General features: G+C 46.9%; 1 protein-coding gene across 1 annotated transcript in view; it reads right to left on the bottom strand.

Annotated features, from left to right (window-relative positions):
- LOC119394869 (phosphatidylinositol 4-phosphate 5-kinase type-1 gamma) overlaps window positions 1–19730 on the bottom strand; it is a 32006-nt gene extending 12276 nt beyond the window's left edge. Inside the window, 7 exon segments of the mRNA XM_049416002.1 lie at window positions 3180–3264; window positions 4728–4808; window positions 7877–8176; window positions 10607–10759; window positions 15143–15260; window positions 18451–18581; window positions 19641–19730. Coding sequence (XP_049271959.1) covers window positions 3180–3264; window positions 4728–4808; window positions 7877–8176; window positions 10607–10759; window positions 15143–15260; window positions 18451–18581; window positions 19641–19730 — 958 coding nt within the window.
- Window positions 19731–22510: the final 2780 nt, after the last annotated feature.

The following is a 22510-nucleotide window of genomic DNA, read 5'->3' on the forward strand; positions in this document are numbered from 1 at the left end:
TCATATGACGGTTATTGCTGTGGGGCAGAAGTGCACTCAAATGTGTGCAAACTGTTTATTCAAATCGAGTGCCGGCACAAAATCAACAAGCATGATCATAGCGTGCATATTAAAGAGGTACTGACACAAAACTTCGCGGCTGAGATAGCATATGCGGGGTCAATTCCCGTGAACATGCGTATATCATCTACCCAATATGAACAGCGAATACAGCTTGGGTGGTAATTTATACGAATTTTGAATTTCGTTTGCCCGATCGAGCGGTATACGTCGCACCTCGCGACGTTGACATCGTACAAAGTGACATGAAGGTGACCCCAAACTTCCGTGACGTCACCCACTGCGGCCGAGCTCCGAGATGCCCAGCTAAATCGTGACGTCATAGTCCCCATTGCGCTTTTGCCGCGCTTGCGCCAGCAGGCTACTATTCGGCAGCTGCTCGCGAGTCCGTGCCCGCGGCGAACGTGTGGAAGTCTCAAAGAAAGTATTTGCCACCAGCTGAAGATGACGACGATGATGGCAACGACATCGCGATGCACATGCCGCATGCTAAATAACGCGAGCAGGCGATGCAGGCAGCTCGGAAGTGCGTCACAGTTTTGTGTGCCGCTTCACTCGCTAGATAGCGTTGGTTGCACACGGCGGCTAGAGTTACTGTATATGCTACTAACGGCGGCTTGTTGTTGTCAGAGCTCTCCCAAACCGAAACTGAGACTGGTCGGTAATAAACAGACTGTAATTAATTATCTGTCGCGTGCCGCAGCAAGCGATGTGCCGTGTTATGACTAAGAGGCCGCCAGCAACATATTGCAGCAAACAAACAAACAAACAAACAAACAAACAAACAAATAAACGCCACACTAAAATTTTTGTGTCAGTATCCCTGTAATGAACTCATTTCCATGAACACTGGAAGAACTCCCTACTTTTTTTTTTCGCCGCCTGTTTGACATCTTTCACCGCCGATAGCTTGGAACCGTGAAATTTAATCAGAAGAGCCCTGCCTTCATTTCTCCCGTCAGTGACCAGATTTCTTTGCCAGTAACGCAAATGAAGTCTGTAAAGAATATTTCACCAATCTAGACTGGTATCATATACGGTTTAATTGTAAGGTCTCTACCCTGCTATCCGTAATTCCGCTTTTAATACTGCGAGCAAGAACGTACACGTCGTGTGTAGAATATCTTTAGATCCCTTGTAATAGCAGCGCTACAATGACAAAGCCGTAGAAGCTATATTTATTTGATTGTGCAAATGTGAAGTCAAGCTAACCTACGAGCGATGCGTCAGAGTTCAAATGCGCAACATTATATGTAGACAAATGCTTAACTCGGAACAGTAGCGCAAAAAATCACACAGACCACGACAGCGCAGGACGGGACACAGCGCTGTGTCCCGTCCTGCTCTGTCGTCGTCTGTGTGATTTTTTGCGCTACTGTTCCGAGTTATGCAATACCAACTAGCCCACCAGTCTGTCCTTTTAGACAAATGCTAAACACTATTCTTTAGACAAAAAACTAGCGTAGTTTGCACTAAGTCGCGCAAGGCTGGGTCACAGCAAAGCTGGTGGGCACCTAGCTGGTCCTGGCTTGGCTAGGCTTTTATCCTCTCTCCTCTTTCTCACCCCTTGCTATAGGCGATGCGCAAAGCGCCGATGACGCCAACTGCCGCCATGGCTCGGAAGCGCTCGCGGGCCCGGCGAGCAGTGTTCCCGCGAGCGTCTATACGCGAGTGCACGGATGGATGTGTTTTTCATCGTGATTTAACGATTCTGGCGGGCCTCAGCGATGTCGAAAAATACCTGCTGCGTTGTCGGCTGCTCAAACACACACAAAAAATCGCCAGGAACGCACATCTACAGGTTTCCGGTGCTATTTCATGAGCGAAAGCGACGGCGGCGGTGGATTGCGGCTGTACGACGTAGAAGCTAAGCAATCGCGCTTTGTTTACGGCAGTGTTAGAACGATTACCGTGTTTTTATTTCTTCTTTTTGTCGCTACGTTTTCAGCGAACGCTACTACGTTTACACTTGGTCGCCTCGCCTGCATTGCAGACACTACAATTCACATGAGGTTGTTATTACTGATAAGACGCGATACCTTGGCTCACTTGAAAAACGAATGGCGCGAAGCGCAATGCGAGAGAATGTAGGGCAGGTGACGGCTCCTTTAAAAAAGCGCCGTGGAATCACACGTGTGCTGTACGAAATCGGCTGAATTCTACCTATTGATGGCACTGGAATGCGATCATCAGTGCAGAATGTTCGCTGTGCGCTTCTGCACCGATGATGACAAGCTTATCGTTTATTTTTTCACAAGTTTATCGTGCTGGATTCAAAGTTTTACCAACGCTGACCCTTCACGTGGCCGACCCTGTGAAATCTATACGCCGGTGCGACAGCGCTCCCTCAAAATCTACTATATCAGCACATGGCACGTAAACGAAGCTACTGTGTCAAGAAAAAACATTGGCTCACGCATCAACGCATGCAGGCGTTAGTGATCGGGACGTTATAAAGAAAGCGGTGTACTTACGATGAGCTCCACTTCGTAGGAGAAGCTTGTTGTCGATTGTCTGTGACAAACACTTGTCGCGTATGGGGACATTGTCGTCCCACACAGCTGTGACATCGGACACATGTCCACTATTATGAAGTGCGGCTCCTTTGCGCACACTGTTGCCGCAAAAGTAATTATCTGGGACGCGCACAACCGGCGAATCGCACGCGCGCAAATGAGGCGTCTGCTACGCGACCCGCGAGCGGTTCCAACGGCCGCCGCTACGCGGCTTTCAGTGGCGCCCCTATAGGCTATACATGGCTATGCTTGCTCTCGCCAAAAATTTCTCTTTCTCTATCTTCATTACTCTTTCTTTCTCTATCTCTCTTTCTCTCTTTATTTCTCTCTCTCTGCACTCGTTGTCTCACCCATGAAGGTAATTGCATCCCACGCCGGAGAAATTGGCGCGCATATTCCGGGAGCGAAGTAGAAGACGTTGATGGAGAGGAGAGCGCGTGCCTGTTCATGATGATGATAATTTTATATCTACGACACACGGCCAACCTCGAGCGTGACAGCTCTGCTGTAAAAAGTAATACTGCCCTGAGAGGTCGGTCACAGTTTTGCGTCGATTTTTCGCCTGTATTAGGGAAAGCTGTAAACATCAGAGAATGGCTTCACCTGCTGGTTTGGAGATGGAGTCGTCTTCCGCGCCTGCTGGAGGATCGAGTTTCACTTCGTCCTTTGCACCCTGAGACTGCCGCTCCTGCGTGCAAGGCTTCAAGGTGATGCCACTGCTGTTTTGAGCATACAACTACGCAGTTCGACAATAAGTTATGAAGTGTTGAACACACAGGTCCGCAGGGTCCCGCAACATTAGGGGGTGCACCAAAAGCCTAACAACGCCTCCCCCACCACCCACCTCCCAGTCTTTGGCGCCCGTATTTTCTTTTTTCTTTTTTGCGGAAACATTGAAGGACGCCGACTAAGGTGGAAACATTTACTGACGTTTCGGCTTCCACTCGGGAGCCTTCTTCAAAAAAGAAAAACTCGCTTGCATGAACAGAATGACTTATTTCCTTATTTACAGTTAAGGATGGGTTTCAACTTGAAACATAGACATTTTACTGCTCTTGCATTGATATAGACACACGTACTGCAACATCCAAACGCTTTCCTGAGTTGGTGTGCAACATTTTTAACGCGGGCGTTTTCCACTCGCGGTATACCGTATTTGCGCATTTTATTTAGAACGTTTTCAGGCCTTCGTCATTTCAACTCAGGTATATGAGCTTCTATGATACACTGCATGAAAAATTAACAGTGACAATCAAATGCCCCCACCCTCCCCACCCACCTACCGTCCGAATAACGCACGATTATGGTGTTGGAATTATACATTAGTGTCGCACAGAGCGCAAAATTTTCACCAACAAGTAAAATAAAAGTGTCACGCGGTCCCTTATGCGTTTTAGATTATGCATTGTATTGATCCACCACCCCTAGCCTCCAACACGAAGGCTTTCCGCACCCAACAAGGTTTTGCACGGCCTCCGGGATCGCAGGCAGTGGAAGCTTACTGAACCTCACATGGTTTTGCCGTGCCTCCGGGATTGGCCCACATTTCACTAAGCTAGGATGTCATGTGATGGCGTCATCATGTGACATCAGATGATGACGTCACTGTTACGACATTGAGATCACAAATTTTGGCGACCTGTGCCGGCATGGTGACGTCATAGCGACGTAATAACGCGATGATTTCTTGCATCACTTGTGTTGACGCCGCCGCTGACGGTCACTTTTCGCGCCTGATGAGGCATCTAAGGCTTTTCGACATAAAACAGTTTCCCTATACTTGCTTGTTACAATACATGCGTCAGAGCAATGACAACCTTTGGTAATAACTTATAACTTATAAGGCATATTAACTCCGGTAACACCGTAAGCGACATGGAGAGCAAGAGCGACTAAATATGGAGCGTAAGATTCTGCATTGCCTAATTTCCAATACCTTAATTTGCGAGGTTGTCAGTGGTTTTTTACTGGAAATCCTATGCTGGAGTCGCGTTGGAGCCATTTCCTGGCAAAATTTCGAAAAGAAATGACTGTGAGTCAATAAATATGGCATATTTGCTCGTACTTGTGATGTGCCGGCACAAAAGCAACAGGGATGACTATAACCTCCATATTCAGAAACTCGGTTCCATGAACATTGAAAGAACTCACTACTTGTTCCTTCGCCGCCTGGTCGATGTTGTGTATGCCTATGAGGAGGCTGTAGTCCATTATTTTGAAGCTCTCCAATACCTGCACAAATGGTCGAGAACAGAACGTGCCCACATATTGCTCGAAAGTTCCCAAAACTTGCAGAGTTTCGTCTTCGGCTAAACAAATGTAAGCTATCTAAACCGATAAGCAATTGATTATAAGTTTGAGTGAAAATTTTTGGTAGACCGAGTTTCGAGAGGACCGAGGTATAGCGGAAGCTTGTGTTCATTCCACGCATAGATCACACAGCTCTGCGTAACAAGAGTTCTCGAAACTCGCTATTATTAAGGACAGTACTTATGGAGCTCATAAACGGCTTCAGGCCTACAAAAAATAAAAAAGCATTGATTTCTGCAGCGCAATGAATTCCGATCAATCGCATTTTGAGGGCAGAAAATTGATGGAGGAATATAACTGCAATGCCTTTAGTAAACACCCATGAGTTACGTACGTGACGAATTCATTTCACTATCGCGCGACCATGGACACTAAAGGCAAATAACAATTTATGTCACAGTGAAAGCTTAATGTATGACAACGTCTAAAACGACAATATTATAACCAGCAGTGCCCTACTTACCGAGAAATTAAGCCAAATGTATCACACGATGAGCGCCACGAGCGGCACATTTTGGAAATGATCCCGATGACGTGAGAGAGTTCGACTACAATTAATCACTTGTAATCAAGCTAGCTGCAATAAAAAAGAACCTTCCTTGCATCAAGAGACGTAATAAAAGGCTGATTCTTCGTTTCAGTTTGATTCATGGAAAAAAGAACCTCTTTGGCGTTGCCATGGGGAACGGCGCGCGTGGTTCAAAAGTTCCGTTTCCGCCGAACTGCGCTTCGCCCGGCACCCTGCTTCGCTGACGCGGTCGCGTCTCAGTGGTAGCTTTGGTATCGCGTACTGCCACGTGTGTTTTGCACGCTCGTGAAAGTTGTTCTGACAGGAAGTTCGACAAAATACTGCATGCATGTGATGTTGCCGGATGTCCGAATGGCGCACGGCGCCAGTGCACGCCGCCGCGCAGTAAAGGTGGGCAACGTTAGGCACGGCAGCAGTGACGTGAGAAACACCGCTTTCAGGCGGGTGATTCGGAGTGCGCTAACGCGATGCGGGATTTTATTTCAAAATAAGCACTTCCTTGGCATAAAAGTAGCACTACGAGGTTTCTGGACCGCTATTTCAACAATCAACGTCGGCTTAATATTTGCCTTTAGTGTCCCTTTAAGAACGACTTTTTATCAAGCCACAACCTATCTGAAATTCTACGCTGCACGATGCGTGCTCGATCACCTCACCCAATCGCAACGCGAGGTTTGATTGCACCTGCTCGAAAGCTCTGATCATGTTGCTGACGGTGTTAATAAACTGAAATCACACTGATGCTGTCACTAGGGGCGTAAATACTCAAGGCTCGTCTCCTGGCTCGCGTTCCTGCACGGTAATAATAATATCTGGGGTTTAGCGTGCCAAAACCACGATATATGATTATGAGACACGCCGAAGTGGAGGGCTCCGGAAATTTCGACACTCGTTTGTTCTCCAACGTGCACTGATGTCGCACGGTACACGGACCTCTAGCATTTCGCCTCCATCGAGATGAGACCGCCGCGACCGCGGGTTCCGCGACCTTCGGGGCAGCATCTGAACAGTGTAACTACTGCACCTGCGCGCGGACGTCTTATTGCACGAGTGCACAACGAAGTGAGAATTAGTTGGCGAGCATGTGCTGTTTGTGCGATGGAAGACAGAGGACAGGAAATGAGCAGCGTTAGCGAGTGGTAATGATAGACACAGTACGCCAACTTCGAGCTAAGTTTATTGATATAACAGGTAAATAACAACATAAACTCCGTGGAAATAAACATACACGCCACATTTATTCGTGAGACAAATATAGCCCATGATATTTATAATACCCATTGGCAGGGCAATTTCGCTTAGTTAAAACGAGGCTTTGAATGAGAAAAGCCATGCAAATATCAAGGGGTATGACATTTTCGAGTTTACTTAAAAACTCGTGTAGGAGTTACATGGTACACAAAAGCGATGAAAAATCCCTAGACACATACATGGTGTCGCTCCAGCCGACGTTTCGACAAGCAGACTTGTCTTCTACAAGGCTGCAACTGAAAGCAGTTGCAGCCTTGAAAAAGACATGTCCGCTTGTCGAAACGTCGGCTCCAACCCGTGTTCACAAATTTTCCATCTCTTCAAGCTGCCATCTTCCCTTGCACTTTTGCCTTATATGGTAGAAAACATAATACAGCAGGGAGTCCCGTGTATATTATAAAATTACTTCGTAATATCCGGCATTTTGTCACTTCGCATTTCGTTCTAGCGATGTTCGAGTGCGCTGTACACTATCACAATATCTATGGAAAGCCAAAATACGAATAAAACATTTTGGAGTACGTGACGTCACGTGCGGAGATTTCGGCACGAAATTTAAAAATGAAACGTTCACCTAGATTTCTTTTTTCTATTCCGTTAATGAGCCTGTGATGGTGAAATTAACGACAATCGAGTTTGCAGAGTATAATTTAACAGTCTAAACCAGGGGTCTCAAACTCACATCAGCCAGCGGGCCGCAGTCAACAAATAGAGTTCCGCAAGGGCCGTGGCAGTGAAGAAGGTTTAAGCGGGGAAGGGGGGGGGGGGACCGTGAATGAACAAGATGTCAGTTAAAATTGCCATTTGAAAGAATGCCCCTCCCATACCTTATATATGGGTCATTTCTGAAGGAGCTTTGGGGTCAGGATTCGAGAATCATCGTATACCGATCTGCAGAGTGACTGAAATCTGGCCGCCGATTCTGAAATACCGAGTTTTTGTTGCATGGTTCTGTTTCAACACGTGGTGACCACATGGGGATTACCTTAGGAAAATAATGCTTGAGACGAGACATGTCTGTGTAGCTTTTGGACATACTTATTAAGAAAAAAAAAAGTATATGGGACGAAGACAGTCATGTGCGGCCCCGGCTGCTAGCGATAGGTTCGCGGACCGCGTGTTTGAGACCCCTGGTCTAAACTGATGCATTGTTTCACTTTAGTGTCAACCCCCAAAGCCATTAATAAAAGGAAGAGTACAGTAGCCATGCCTGGCAGTCTCTCTGGATGGTCTTCATGAGGGCATTGTACGTGTCGGTCTCCAGCAGGATGCCGTCGGGATGCTGTTCGAGGAAGTCGAGGTCCTTGAAGGTCGGGAAGCGCTTGCTGCGCTCGTGCTTGCTCGCTTTGCGCTTGAAGGTGGATCCCTTCAGGTCGAACTTCTGGTGCATGGGCACCACCGAGGGCAGAAGGTTGTTCATCACCACGACGCGCACGCTTTTGCCGCCGCACTGGTAGCAGTAGAGTCCGTAGAACTTGGGCAGAAGGGTTCGCGGATTATGGTTCAGGTTCTGGAAAACGCACGCGACAGACACTTTTTTTTTTTCAGTTTGACCTGCCCTTGCTTTTTTCTTTGCAGCATCGCGTAAAGCTCTGCGCAAAAGACGAGTGTGATAGTATAAGAACGGCGTATCTAGGTAATCCCAGAAGTAGGCCTTGACCGTCTAGTTTGTGCACCGCTAGCAAAAAAAAAAGGGGGGGGAGGGGAGGGGCAACAGTAAATGATGTGCACAGGTCAAATGCTGACACCTTTTGTGTTTCGCTGCGAGTGTTAAGCTCAACTCAGAGTAAAAAAAATAATAAAAACAAAGGTCGGGGTAGAAGGAAAGGTAGGGGGAGAATGGAGGACAAGACGGCAGCATGAGCCAACTTCGAACTGGTTCGGAAGTTAGGACAAAGGAGGACAAGACAGCGTGAGCGCTGTCGTCTTGTCCTCAATTCTACACTACCTTTGTTTCCTTTTACTCTTAATTGCTTTTAAGGCGCGAGAGAACACAAACAGAAGGAAGGACACGGGACAGAGCGCCTCCTTTTACTCTGTTTGGGTTGCGCTAAACACTGAGAACGTCGTGGAATACCAGCACGCTCAAACTGCTATTCTTGTGACCTTTTCTTTTGCCGTTCGTTGTTCTAGGGCTATGTGCTTTTCTTGCGGGGGCAGACAAACGCTGCCAATGGATAAAAACCACAAGCTGATACAATGAAGCGCAACTTGCGCTTCATTGTGACAGCTTGAGATTTCGGTGAGCACTCATTTGTATAATATTAATACTTGCCAAGTTAAAAGCATTCGATCCAAACTAGGTATGTCTTGCTTTTGTAATAATATAATAATTGTTGCGGTTTAACGTCCCGGAACCACGATGTGATCACGAGGGACAGCGTAGTGTTAACGTGCACTTCAACCTATAGGTACACGGGCCTCAAGCATTTTCCATTCCATTGAAAATGCGGCCGCCGCGACCGGGATTCGATCCCGCGACCTTCGAATCAGCAGTCGAGCACCATAACCACTAGACCACCGTGGCAGGTCTCGCCTTTGTAAGGTTATCTGAATATGAGTAGCGAAAGTTCTACAAACGTCAATATAACAGTTCATAGATGTCATCAGAATGTATACAATAATCAATGGGAAGTTTTTCCGAAGCCTAACAGAAAGTTTAACCAAATTTCAACGTAAAGTCTGACAGAAATACCGCCGCAATGTTCGACGTGACATCAGCATTAAGTTGAACATAAACTTCAACAGCACATCAGCAGAGCGTTCATTATAAAGTTCAGCATGTCAGCAGAAAGTTCAACAGCAGATCAACTGACGATCCAAGCAGGCTTTCGCCTTCACATTTTTAGGAAGTGTCAAGCATCCCCCGAATATTTTATGGTGCCTGTTTCCGCGCAACAGAAAGCTTATTGGTCAGAGTATTCATTCTAAAAAGACAGGGCGTGCAAACACGGACACAACAAAGAAGTCAGGACACCACAAACGACGACTTTGTGGTTGCCTAACAAACGCCGACACCACAAACGTCCGTGTTTGTACGCCCTGTCTTCTTATAATGAATACTTACCAACTAGCTAAGCTCTCTGTTATTCTGGTCAGAGTGTCTGATCGTGGAGCGGTAACACGGAAAACTCCGTGAAACTTTTTATTAGACTTTTTTAATCTGTGGCGCTGTCGAAGTCGTACACGCAACACAAGCTGCAAACAGGTGAGCGCGATAGCGGTTCATGACTTGGCGGTTTTTGTGACTTTCAAACGCAATTTAACCATACAAATTCCATTCAAATGGCGAGAACAATGGTCGAATCTGTCACTACGGTTCAGTCTTTTTCACCACCAATGTCCTGTGACACGTTCTGGGCGGTTGTCAGTCCCTTTGACGCTGAAGTCGTATCTAACATCGTCTGTGCTGGTAGGGAGTGTAGGTTTCCGGAGAGAAAAGGCGCGTGGATTCTGCTTCTTTTAAAGGCGAAAGCCTTAGATGCCTCATCAAACGCGAAAATTGACTGTCGGCATCAACAGAAATGGTGAAAGAAATCATAACGTGACGACGTCACAATGACGTCGTCATGACGTCACATAACCTGACATCAAATGATGACGTCAGCACATATGACACCGCCGCTTGGTCAAAGGTGGAGCGATGACGGAGGAAGCGCAATACCAGGTGAGGTGCAGGTGCTTTCGGAATGGGGGGGGGGGGGGGTGAGGAGAATCAATACGTCGACTGAGAAGAAGATGGCTTTCGCCTTCGGGCCGTCTCAGGCGAATGCATAAACGGTCCTGTGAGTTTGTTTTTTTATGAGCATTATAGTATTGCAGACAAAATCTGTCACCACATATCCTACACACAGCTCATGTGTTTGCAGTGGCCCACGAAGGACCGTTTAAAGAGTCTCAGGCTCCGCGAAGTTCTTGGGTTCCACTTAAGCGCACTCACCATGTAGTAACCTGCCAGCAGATTCTGCAGGAACTCGGCTTCCTTGTGTTGAACGGTTTTGATGATGAACTCGTCGTTGCTGGTGAGGTAAAACGTACTTCCGCTTGCGCCAGGATTTGAGAGCTCCCTCAAGGGTTCGTGACATAAAGACATCTGCAATCGGTCACGGAAGGAATCAAATTCGCTTCTGAGCCTCAGCATGACGATTTACCGGAAATAATGAAGCGAAGAAAATACTTGGAGGGCCATGCTTTATTTCAGTTAATATTAGTGATGGGCGATTATTCGGGCGTTTCGAATATTCGAATGAATATTACTGTATTCGAATTCGCTTCGATACGAATTTACATTATTCGAAATTTCGAAGTATTCGAAATGAACGAATATATGTATACATTTGACTGCACATAACTTCCTGTAAAAGTGGTTTCACTGCAGCGTCTGCTTGCTGTGCCGTGAAACAACTTATCCAGGGGAAATCTGCACTGCCACGAAGCTACACTTAAAGGTTAAATGTACATATTTTTTTATTGCGATGGTAATTATATGGACAGTCTCGGCTGGTTTTTGTCCGTCCCTGTCGCCGTCATTCACCGTATATGTATAAGTATGTATATATATATATGAAAGTCCCAAAGAAAAACAATTTAGAAAATGCTCCCGAAGCGCGGAATCGAACCAGGGACCTCTCGCTCCGCAGCCCGTGGCGCTAGCCACTACGCCACGAAACGCCGATCCTCTTTACCGCTGGCCGGACTCAGAGACGGCAGGCGCTTATAAGCGTTTCTTCATTGCCGGCGAGATGGCGCGAGGAGCGCAACGAAGGTAAAGTCCCTGAATTAAATGAAGGTCTTTCGCTCGCGGCAGCGACCGCGTTTGCGAAATGAGCGCGCTGTTCAAACGGAAATAAGTAACAACTGCGACATTTAGTTCGCGCTCGTCCTGTGTGTACTTGTTCGTTCGTTTCGTGCGTCCTGCTTTATGTTTGAGCAGTGCGCTTCAAGTATCGAGCTGTGACGCAAGATAGTTCGCGCTCGTCCTGTGTGCGTTTTTTTCGTGCGTCCTTTGGGCTCGAGCGACACGCTTGCAATTTCGAGCTGCTTTCCGTTCTTCGCGTTAGATTCCAATTTGTTGCTATCGCATTCATTGCTTCGCCGTTGCGGCGAAACTGTGACATTTTGTTTAAAAGCGTGTTATACGGGCATAGTAATTTTTAAATTGTAACGTCCACTTATAACTTGCACCCTATTCAAATCTTGATACTATTCAAGGCTGCTTCATTTCAAACCAAAAAAGTGACATTCACTCATACCTAGTTCCAATCCTTAAAAATATTGTGCAAGGGTCATGACATAAATGCTCAGTTTTCTTAATAATATGCGGTGAATACTATTCGAACTATTCGATTCGAAATTATTCGACCAAATCACTATTCGCCCATCCCTAGTTAATATACATTCAGCTGCTATGAAAAAAAATGTATGCAACACATCCAAGGTAATGTAAATTACATTAAAGTAAATATCTGCTCGCTCAGCAGTCCAAAGTATGTACTCTGCCAGCAAAAACATCAAATAGCTTTCGAACGCAACTTGAATAACACATTTCGGAAGTGCATACGCATTTCGACCAAAGAATTGGCTTGCTCGGCTCGTGGCCAGCATGCGGACGTGCCAACACCACTACGATCAAATGATTGTGACGTAATCGTCAGAAGACCGTTTGCTGTTCTTCTGGAAACGTCATTGTCTCAGGTAGTTGTTACAGGGGCTTACCGGCGGTTTATACCCATAGTTGTTACAGGGCAGCCGCAAGCGAAAATTTGCCGTCACCCTGATGTTCCGTGTGAAGTCTAACCGCGATCAGATGTCATCGCGCCCCGCGCGTGGTGCACTGTGGGGATCAAAGAAAAACGCGCCACCTTACCGTGCTGGGCAGGAGGGGATGTGATTTTTTTTAAGTGCCGGCAGGATTTTGTCTTGGAGGCAGGGGCGTAGCCAGGGGAGGGGGGTTGGGGGGTTTCAAACCCCTTCCCGAAATTTTTCAGTTTTGCTTGCATATATATACGCGCACACATACAAACGCACGCACGAACATGCATAAAGTATGGCTGAACCCCCCCCCCCCCCCCCGAAAAAAATGTCTGGCTACGCTCCTGCCAAGCTGCCCCCTTTGTCCCTTTTGCTAGTGCCCCTTTTGCACTTCCCCTGCCGACGCCTATATTGATTAGGGTAAGTGCGTTGTGAGAGTGCAGGGAGGATGAGCACGCTAGTGCAAAGGGCGGTTGATCAGAGATCTGTGTTTTTAAACCAGAGGAGGAGACAAGTGGCCGTACGCGTGCACGGCCACTTGCCTCCTCGCAGCAGCAGGTGGCGCGCGTCCTATCTTGCAAGTAATCTGCGGTAGTTCTGAAGGATGAGCGAGTCGAGATGTTTGTTCAGTTAGTGTGCACTGCCTCCGAGTGCCTAATGTTGCAGCTAGTGTTATCAAAGAAGCAACACGATGCGTTTGCTCGCTTCTCCGAGACGCTGAGCTTTAGGTACTGTTGGGCTCTTTCAGGATGAATCAAGCCTACAGAATCCAAGAAGGAGCCCTTAGCTCGTCGTCGTTCATCGTAAGCACGCTGCTCCTCGGGCGTTTTCACAATGCGCGGTCGACCCATACTTGCCACGCTTGACCGCGCCAACGCAGCGCCTAGACTCGACTGAATTGGTGAAACGAAATGCGTGCCGCCCTACGAAACCTTTCTGCACCTCACGCGGTGTTGCACACTGCCTCCGGGATCGTCCTACCTTTTACTGATTGACGATGTCGATGGCGTCATCATGTGACGAACTGTTGACGTCACAAATTTTGTGATATGTGTGACGCCACATATTACATTTCATTTGAAATGAAAAACTTCATTTGATAGTCAGCTCCTCGTGTGGTGTGTTGTTCGTTTCTAAGGCTTCGCCTTCCGTTTTTACCGCGCTGTTTCCCGATTCAAGATGTTCAACCAATTAGCCAACAAGTTCATCTTATGGGAAAACGGCACGCCGTCCCGGTTGTAGAACTGTGTATAGAACACAGGGTGATTAGTTTACCATGGGAGAGCAGTAAGCCGTGTTTAGAACAAATGTTCGACGATTTAAAGTACGATGTACCCTACTATCACACAAAAACTCCCCCAGGACTGACGTTCAAGTCTACGCATGGGTTAACGCGCCGAGGTGCTATTACGCCGCCATGAATTTCTCGCCGGTGCAGGGATTCATTTCTAGTTTCGCGTGACGCGAAGGTTGTGGATTATATATCTCCATCGGCGGCAGGTTGTTTCCTTTCGCCAACTTTCGCTTTTCCTTATCTCATATTGACCGCACTTCATAAAAACTCCACGCAGAATCTCCTTTGGGAGTTGTCTAAGTGATGCGCAAGCGTATAGTCTTATCGTATAGGAAATTACTATGGTTGCGGCCTTCCCTGTAACGTGGCGGCACGGCGTCTTTCGTCTTCCTGTTTGGCAGCGTCCGGAACGGCATAAAACGGCGGCGCCTGTTTGCCATTCAATCTTCGCAAAGTCGGAATTTTTCTCATGCGTGCAATTCTCCGTGTCGGCTGATTCCCAGTCCATTTCCCTACCACCGCGCCACGCCGCAAAATATTCATGCACGTAATACCCCGACACGATTGACCCTCATTGCTCCCATCGTGGGTCCATCAGCCACACTTAACCACATTCTCTGGGACTGCAAGACCCCGATCTCCTGGCCACTCCCTCACCTGAGGGGTGGGAGGAGGTTTTGACCTCCACCAGCCTGGGAGTCCAGCTCCAGGCCATACAGAGGGCAGAGGAAGTGACCACCCGGCTCAGCCTGGCGGATCACCTGCCGGGCGCCCCGATGGCAGGGTTCCTTCGTTCCTTAACGTACAGGGTGGTATACAGCGTCCAGTGTTTGAACCAATATGGGGCGACATCACGCAACGCGATAGCACCACTGTTTGACACAACATGGCTGCGACGCGGTCAAGGGGTGTCACCACCCAGTGCGAAGGGGTGTCACCACCCAGTGCGAACCATACTTTATGTATGTTCGTGCGTGCGTTTGTATGTGTGCGTGTATATATACACATGCAAAATTGAAAAATTTCGGGTAGGGGGGTTGAACCCCCCAATCACCCCGCCCCCTTCGCTACGCCCCTGCCCGTGTACTTAGATTTAGATGAGCGTTAAAGGACCACAGGCGGTCGAAATTTCCGGAGCCCTCCACTATGGCGTGCCTCATAATCATGCCATGGTTTTGGCACGTAAAACCCAGCAATTATTATGCCCCTGTATCTGGCTTCAGAAAGAAGTAGGGCTGCATCCACTGGCGCTGCCATGGGGGGGGGGGGGGGGGGGCGGTTCGATTTTGCATGTGTACATATGCATTCAAACACACGCACAAACATGAATAAAGGGTGGTTGAACCTTACCCCCCCCCCCCCCCCCCACACACCGAAAAGAATTTCTGGCCACGCTACTGAGACACATGCAGAGGAGGCGAGATGACTTACCAGAAAACCTTCGGTGTTTATGCTAAACAGGTCCCTGAAGTACCGAAAAGCGACTGGAGCGTAGGCCTTAAATTTGAAGTCGCTGTAGTGATGAGCTGGCGTCACATTGCTTCCTTCCCTAAAACAATGAACAAAGAGGGAAATAATTCATGAAAACTTTATCTTGAATAATGATTGTGTGGTAAATTCGAGTTGGGCAAAGCAAAAACAGCTTGGCTAGACTTCGTAACTGTGATATATCTGCACGCAAAAAAATAAAAAAAAACGAGAAAACAAACAAACAGGCTACGCCTTTTTTCATAGAACGCATTGAACTCAAACACTTGGTAGACCGACGATCAATGAAAGTGTTCAGTCAAATGGGCACCACTACTAAAAATGTGACATTGTAAGCCTCTGAACATCAGATGCGAAATAGCGGTGACATGTTCAACAATTTCTCGTATTGAATAACAACGAACTATCTCGAAATGTACACTTACACCATGTTACGGCACTATTTCTATGCAGCACTATTGACCGAAGCTGCTAAATGTATACCATAGCTGAGAGCGATGCTATAACAAAACTTTCGCCCCAGAGATCTGATCATGCATGCTAGTTATGTTGAATTACATTTTTAACTTTTTGCTGTTTATAATTGAATAATAGGACATGTTTACTAGCGAAAAAGACGTGGACGAGAAGAAGCAATACAGGACAACGCTAGACTTCGACTAAACTTTATTACACATAACATTCAGGTATATATCGACAACGTGGCGACCGCATGCGCGCAAAGGTCCTGTTAATACTGAAAAAATCAGCAACAAAGATGAGTTATCAGTATTTTTCGCTAGTAAACTTGTCCTATTATTCACGTTACCAACTAGCTCAACTTTCCGCTTTAAATGTTTATAATTGGCCTAGCTACTTCGGCATCCTAATGTGATAATTAGTATGTGCAATATTTGAAGGTAAACTTGAATATTTAAGTTATTTCGCATCTTCTAATACAGCGATAAAATATTTAAATGGCTCGTAAACCACCTGCGATAATTTCTTTAACATTTCAAGTAAACACGCGCATCGAGTTCAAAATGCTGTCACGATCAATGCCAAACGCGGCAGCGCTGGCAGTGCTACGAGCCGCGGACACCCCTCTAATTCGCCTTTTTCACGACTCCCCCGCGCATTCGCTCTCTCCTAGCAGAAAAGTCGCTAAACGTCTCATGATCTCGGAGACTTTGCTTCTGGCAGGGGCGTAGCCAGAATTTTTTTTCGGGGGGGGGGGGGGTGTCAACCATACTTTATGTATGTTCGTGCGTGCGTTTGTATGTGTGCGTCTATATATACGCAAGCAAAACTGGAAAATTTCGGGGGGAGGGGGATTGAACCCCCCCCCCCTTGGCTACGCCCCTGGCTTCTGGCAATACCGGTTGTCCCGGCCCCTTCCAAACCCCTACCAAAACGGCAGAGGGCAGCACAGGAAAATCAAAAAGGCGAATTCCAAGAAACAATACCCTCTCCTATCCGGGCCTTTCGGTAATCCTCAGCTGCCTCAGCGTTCGCCGTGGCGTTAGCATTGTCGTGTGCTCATGTCATCCACAAAAAGAGCCTGTTTGCTCGCAGATAAGCGCTCGCCGCTCTTCCTCCTCGCACGGTGAGGAGAAGCACTCGGCCAGGGGGAGAGACGAGCCGACGAACGGAGCGTAGCGAAGGAAAGAGCGAAACGAGCGAGGGCCCCTTTTGGATGATCAAACGCGTGTAACTCCGCTATTACGGCACCGTTTCGAGAAATTCTCACGGCTACGTGTTTGTTGTAGACTCGTGCACAACTACAACAACACAACTAAATTTCGACCTCTAGGTGGTTTAAGGCCCTTTAAAATGACCTCAGACAATGAGGAAATATGCGTTCTAGTCATGCGCGGCTGACATAAACTGGCTACTTGGATTCTGTGTAAAGGGCGAACAAGAACTATGCCATGAAGCTTGTCTAAGAGAACTGTAAGGAGAAGCACAAATTCAGCTTAGGCTGATAAAGCATTAAAAATTAGAATCTGTACTAACCGGAATAAAAATGAAAGCCAAGCTTGACTGTCTTTAACTTCGCACCGAAAAAGAAGCGCTTCCCGCAAGCTTCCCGAGAAAAATGTTCCTTTACGTCCCTCACTGCCTCTCAGACAAGAACCCTTGTTTGACATAAAACCAGTTTTAGCCTTTCTCAGCGAAATCGACGCCCTAGATGTTATCAGCACCCTAGTGCTTCGTAACACAGCCTGACCTTGGAGGCCGCTGCGACTACAGTTACTGTATATACCTAAAGGATCCATATACATGAACTCTAGCTGCGACGGCAGTATCTTGTATAGCACGTGCGTCCACTCCCTCGCGTTCAAGTATCCTGAGAAGGCAGCGGTTCTGTACTTGAATCAACGAATTTTAGCAAGACATTCATTTATGTCACGTCTACCACGCTCATTGTAAGCCTCACTAACAAATGTCATGGTTTTAATACTCACATTGTTCCATTTAGAGCGAGCATTTTAGGCCCCTATACAGACACGCACACCAGACTATCGTCATTGATACTTCAGAAAAAACCAAGCGGAAAATGAAACGTAAACACGAATGAAAGAAAACACAACACCACGTGTCTTGTTCCCTTCGCATTTGCGTCTAATTCTTCGCTGGGTTTCCTCTAGTATCGGTATGATCCGACTGACCCTGCAAGAAGCACTTCTATTTTCATTGGCAGCGCAATATCTTCGCACAAGGTATCTCTTGGCGTTCATTGGTCATCACTCGCACTCGCGCCATAAAACACTCACCAGCTTCTAGCCGAAAGCACAGCACCCCGTACGTCATTGTGACGCAATAGATTTCAAAGTATCGTCTTGTACTTTGGCAGCTGCGGTTCAGTATAAGTACATCAGTTAATCAACGCGCCAGTATGCTCGTAACGACGATGTGAAGCTTGGGGACACTCCAAAGTGGGGGTGCGGCTCTTACACAAGGAAACATGGTAACTCAACTTAATTGCCCCTTTACTGTTCCCGTATGCGACACTCTAAGCGCAATCACAACAGCTAAGAGCTGAAATAGCTAATTTACGAGCCACTGCATTAGTGAGAAACTGTCATCCAACATTGCGTGATAGAAGAGAAATTTGTGCGCACAGCGCCCAAGCCATATAAGATCCGGTACAATATCAAACGTGTTTACACTGAAGTTGTAACCAGTGAAACCAAAGTAATTCAGAGGATGGGGAAACCCCACGCGATAATGCGAAGAACAGACACCGAAAGTGGTTCAAGCAAGCTTACCCAGGCAAAAAGATTGATTCTATCACAGCGAAATCCCTGATCAATAAATTTCGCTCCGGTTTCGACGCCAGACTGGCAACGGCGTAAGCTATTCCTAGTTGAATCGAACCTATAGCCTTTGACGCTTGAATCTGCAGAAGAGAGAGAGAGAGAAAGCGTACACAGATCAAACGTCGTAATGACCACACTCTTATCCAGAATTTTCAACCTGAAGGGAAGAAATACAAAACATTCTTGAAGTAATACTATTGTTTTGAACGTAACGACGTTGATGAACATCGCGCAAAGCTGATCGCGTTCCTTTTGAGCAGTAGTTAAAAAAAATCGCAGTGAGCGTTCACCCTTCTCAATTCGCTTGACAATCTTACAGCAAAGTCCCAAGACAGACGGATAAGACACAGTATTGCGTTATATCAAGTGTAGCACTGTCTGCAGGCCCGTAGCCAGGAATTTTTTTCGGGGGGTGGGGGGGAGGGGGGCACGTGCTGAAAACCTTGACTTTTTGAGGAAAAATACCTATGTTTATTATTTATTTTTGGTAAAAACACATACTTCAGCAAAATTTTGGGGTGCCTGACTGGCTACGGGCCTGACTGTCTGTACACGGATGGCAACCCAGAGGCAACGATACGATCCTGACAGACGTCGAATTTTGTTGAAATAAATTAATGGTATCGCAGTGCAGCTGCAAAGGCAAATCATAAGTATGCAAAGCAATGCCTGCGACTGTATGTCATGAAAATACAGCACAAAATGCCGAGGTTATGTTTTTTATGTCTGTAGGAATGCCCGAGGTCCGTGTATACTTAGATTTAGGTGTACGTTAAACAACGTAACGTGGTCCAAATTTCCGGAGCCCTCCACTACAGCGTCCCTCACAATGATATCGTGGTTTTGGGATGTAAAACACCCAAAATTATTATTATTATTATTATTATTATTATTATTATTATTATTATATTATTATTATTATTATTATTATTATTATTATTATTATTATTATTATTATTATTATGTCTGTAGTAACCGCTTATGAAGTAGGAAAGGGTCACTATACGAAAAGCCCAGCCCCTTATAGCTACGCTGTAGGTTTGTGCACAAATCTACGTGTGGCCTGCATACCTACACTTGCCAGAGCATCGCTATGCGGGCACACACATAGTGTAAAAACCCTATAATTGGATCCTTGCCTGAGAGCGATGCAGGCGGTTGTGCCCGAGCATGTACAGTATGAAGGTGACGAAGGTTATAAACACGCCGGCCACGAAGAGGAAGGACATGCTATTGGTAGCGTTGAAGGTTACCGGTGCCAGCTGGTTATGCCTACGTTTGAGACAACGGTGTCAGCGTTCACGACGTAGAGGAGCAACAAGGCATCGCGTACACGTCACATTGTCGCGCTGAAATTTGCCACCTACATGTAGTAAACTCGACCGAGTCAAGAGGAGAGGACGCCAATGCGGCTTGAATTAAACGACAATGCACTCAGTGTATAGGATGACGCAGTGTGACCCGCCACTGACAATGCGGGTGTAATGGCGAGTAGCTTCGTGAGATTGAACCAAAGTCGAACAACATGGCCACTATTTTATACAGTCAGTGTTGCCAAGCTATACCTGCTGTTTGGTCAACACATGCTTATGGTTCACCTAATGGCGGTTGCGTCGGTCCGTCCAGGATGTCAACGCAGTAACGTTCGAAGTGTACGAGTAATTGAACATTTTTTCGTTGTCTGTAAGGGTGCAGCCGTCTCACACGAAATATTTTCGTGTCTCGAAAATCGGCGGCGACAAGGTAATTACAACATCGATGTAGTACAGCTCATGCTGGTTTTCCGCTGTTGTAACAAAATAATAAAATAACGTGTGCTACTGTCTCACTCCATTAAACGCTTTAAAAACCACGCACGACGTTGACCTTTGGAAAATTCGCCGCATTTTAAAAAACAATCCTAAAGATAGCTCTGGGAGCTTGCCATGCTCTTATGTTACAATTTCATGGTGACCGTTTTCAGATCTACTGACATTATTGAGCGCACACTAGGGCAAATACTTTAACACAGAATTTCGACAACGTGGGACATAGCAATGTGTGAATGAGCTAGATGTCGCAGTGTCCCCATGTAAACGGGAGAGATGTCATGCAAAAATAAAAAAAAGAAGGGGAAGATGAGCAGAACAAGTGGTGCTCCGATCATTTCTACTTTCACACTAAACCATTTTTTGCGTGCTCATTAATTTCTGCGACCATCATACAAAAGACTCAAAAGGTCCACGGACATCGTAAAAATTATCCACGAGTCCCACATCTAAATGAAATAGATCGTTGAACAAACAAGCGATCAACCTTGCCCCTTGACACGGTAGTTCGCGAGCGTTCCATCACCCAATACATCATGCTGTCATAAGACACTTTCAATCGCGATCATGCACGATAGGGATTGATGCCCTTTAGTGGCTTGCTCAAGTAAACTAGATCCCAGTCAGTTGCATGCAGTGATTGTGTGACCGGGGCATAAGCGTTCTCGTGCGGTCCTGCACGTCGCCCTGCCTTCATGAAAGCGAGCAAAGTGTGAATGCAACTCGCCTCAGAATACTCGCCACGTGGCCCAAGTGGATGACTGTGGCCCAAGGGGACGACGTCGCGCAGGTCCCTGCTAAGGCGCATCGGCGATACGTACGAAACTTGCCACGCTCCAGACCGGCGCATGGGCTTATGGGAAAAGAAGAGCGCGAGGCACGATCGAGCTTTCTTTTTGTTTTTCCCTGCACATGACACATACCCACTCGGGGGTCGTTGGTTGGTTGTTCCTCGTATGCTTGGCGCCTTATTGTTTAGGAAATTAATTAGCTTGATGTAAGTATAGGGGCTTGGTCAAGAATTCTGGGTGCTGCTGCTTCTTGACTTCAGTACGATGGCTCATACCCAGTATACAGGGGATAACGCTGTTTGATGCTTTTGGTGCACGAGGCACGACGTGGAGCGTTGATCGATCACTGTCAGCTGCGACGATTTAATTGCCAACGGCGCTATGTTGCAAACCAACCGCACAATATAATATTAAGTCGAATAATTGATGTTTCAGAGACTCCTGCGTTATATATACCTATAAATTAAAAAAATGACTATAAAGCGCTTAACAATGATATTATTTTGCTGAAATTGTGAAGCTTGTTCGTAGAAGTGCGCAAGCCTGACAAGCCCCGAGCTTTCTTTTTTTCTTTTCTTTTTTTTTAGTAAAGAACTCGAGCGGTCGGGCAAGCCGAGCTTATTCGTCTTCTTGGACGCACTCGACTGGAGAATGACGTGTTTCGGAGAGAGTGCCTTGAGTAAGCAACAAAAGCACCAGTTCCACGGCATAATCCAGTTACACGCATTGAAAACCGTCGAACAACGAAGCTGTTGCTCCCTTTCACACCGACCTTCGCATTCTGCTTTTATTACAGCGGAGCTATACATAGCTTTTACGTGACGTCACAGACAGGTTCTCTGCGCTGGTTCACAAACATGGCCGCCACCGTGACTTTTTTTATCTCATTAGAGTGTCATTTCAGCGGAGGACAGCAGTCGTTCCCTCCCCGCACGTTCTTTTGTGCTCTCCCCGGTTCCGCCAGCTGCGCCAAGGCGGCACACAAAGGATTGGAGGGGGCACCGGAACTAATCTGATGTCACCGTTTCTTGCTCCACGCGTTCGAGCAAGAGTTCACCCTGCGTCTCAGCCAGTTGGTTCGCAAAGATGGCGGCCACGGTGACGTCGCGGTGCAAGCTATGTATTCTAGCTAGGTTTTCCATTCCGTCGGTGCGCGGCTTCGCCGAGCTGGGGAGAGCGGGGGCGAGGCGGAGAGGCAGGTTAGGGCAAACCCAACACACTGGTGGTGTGACGTCATTGCTTTCCTGTCAGCAGGTGTGACGTCAAGCATTCATGGAAGAGGCCTGTACTGCAAGCGCAACATTGATGGAGGAGAGATGATAATTGAGTATGCCGGAGAAGTGATCCGAGCAGCCCTCACGGACAAGATGGAGAAGTACTACGAGAGCAAAGTGAGTAGCCTTTTTTTGT

This window comes from Rhipicephalus sanguineus, chromosome 5, assembly GCF_013339695.2.
Source record: "Rhipicephalus sanguineus isolate Rsan-2018 chromosome 5, BIME_Rsan_1.4, whole genome shotgun sequence".
In the NCBI taxonomy this organism is placed as follows: Eukaryota; Metazoa; Arthropoda; class Arachnida; order Ixodida; family Ixodidae; genus Rhipicephalus; species Rhipicephalus sanguineus.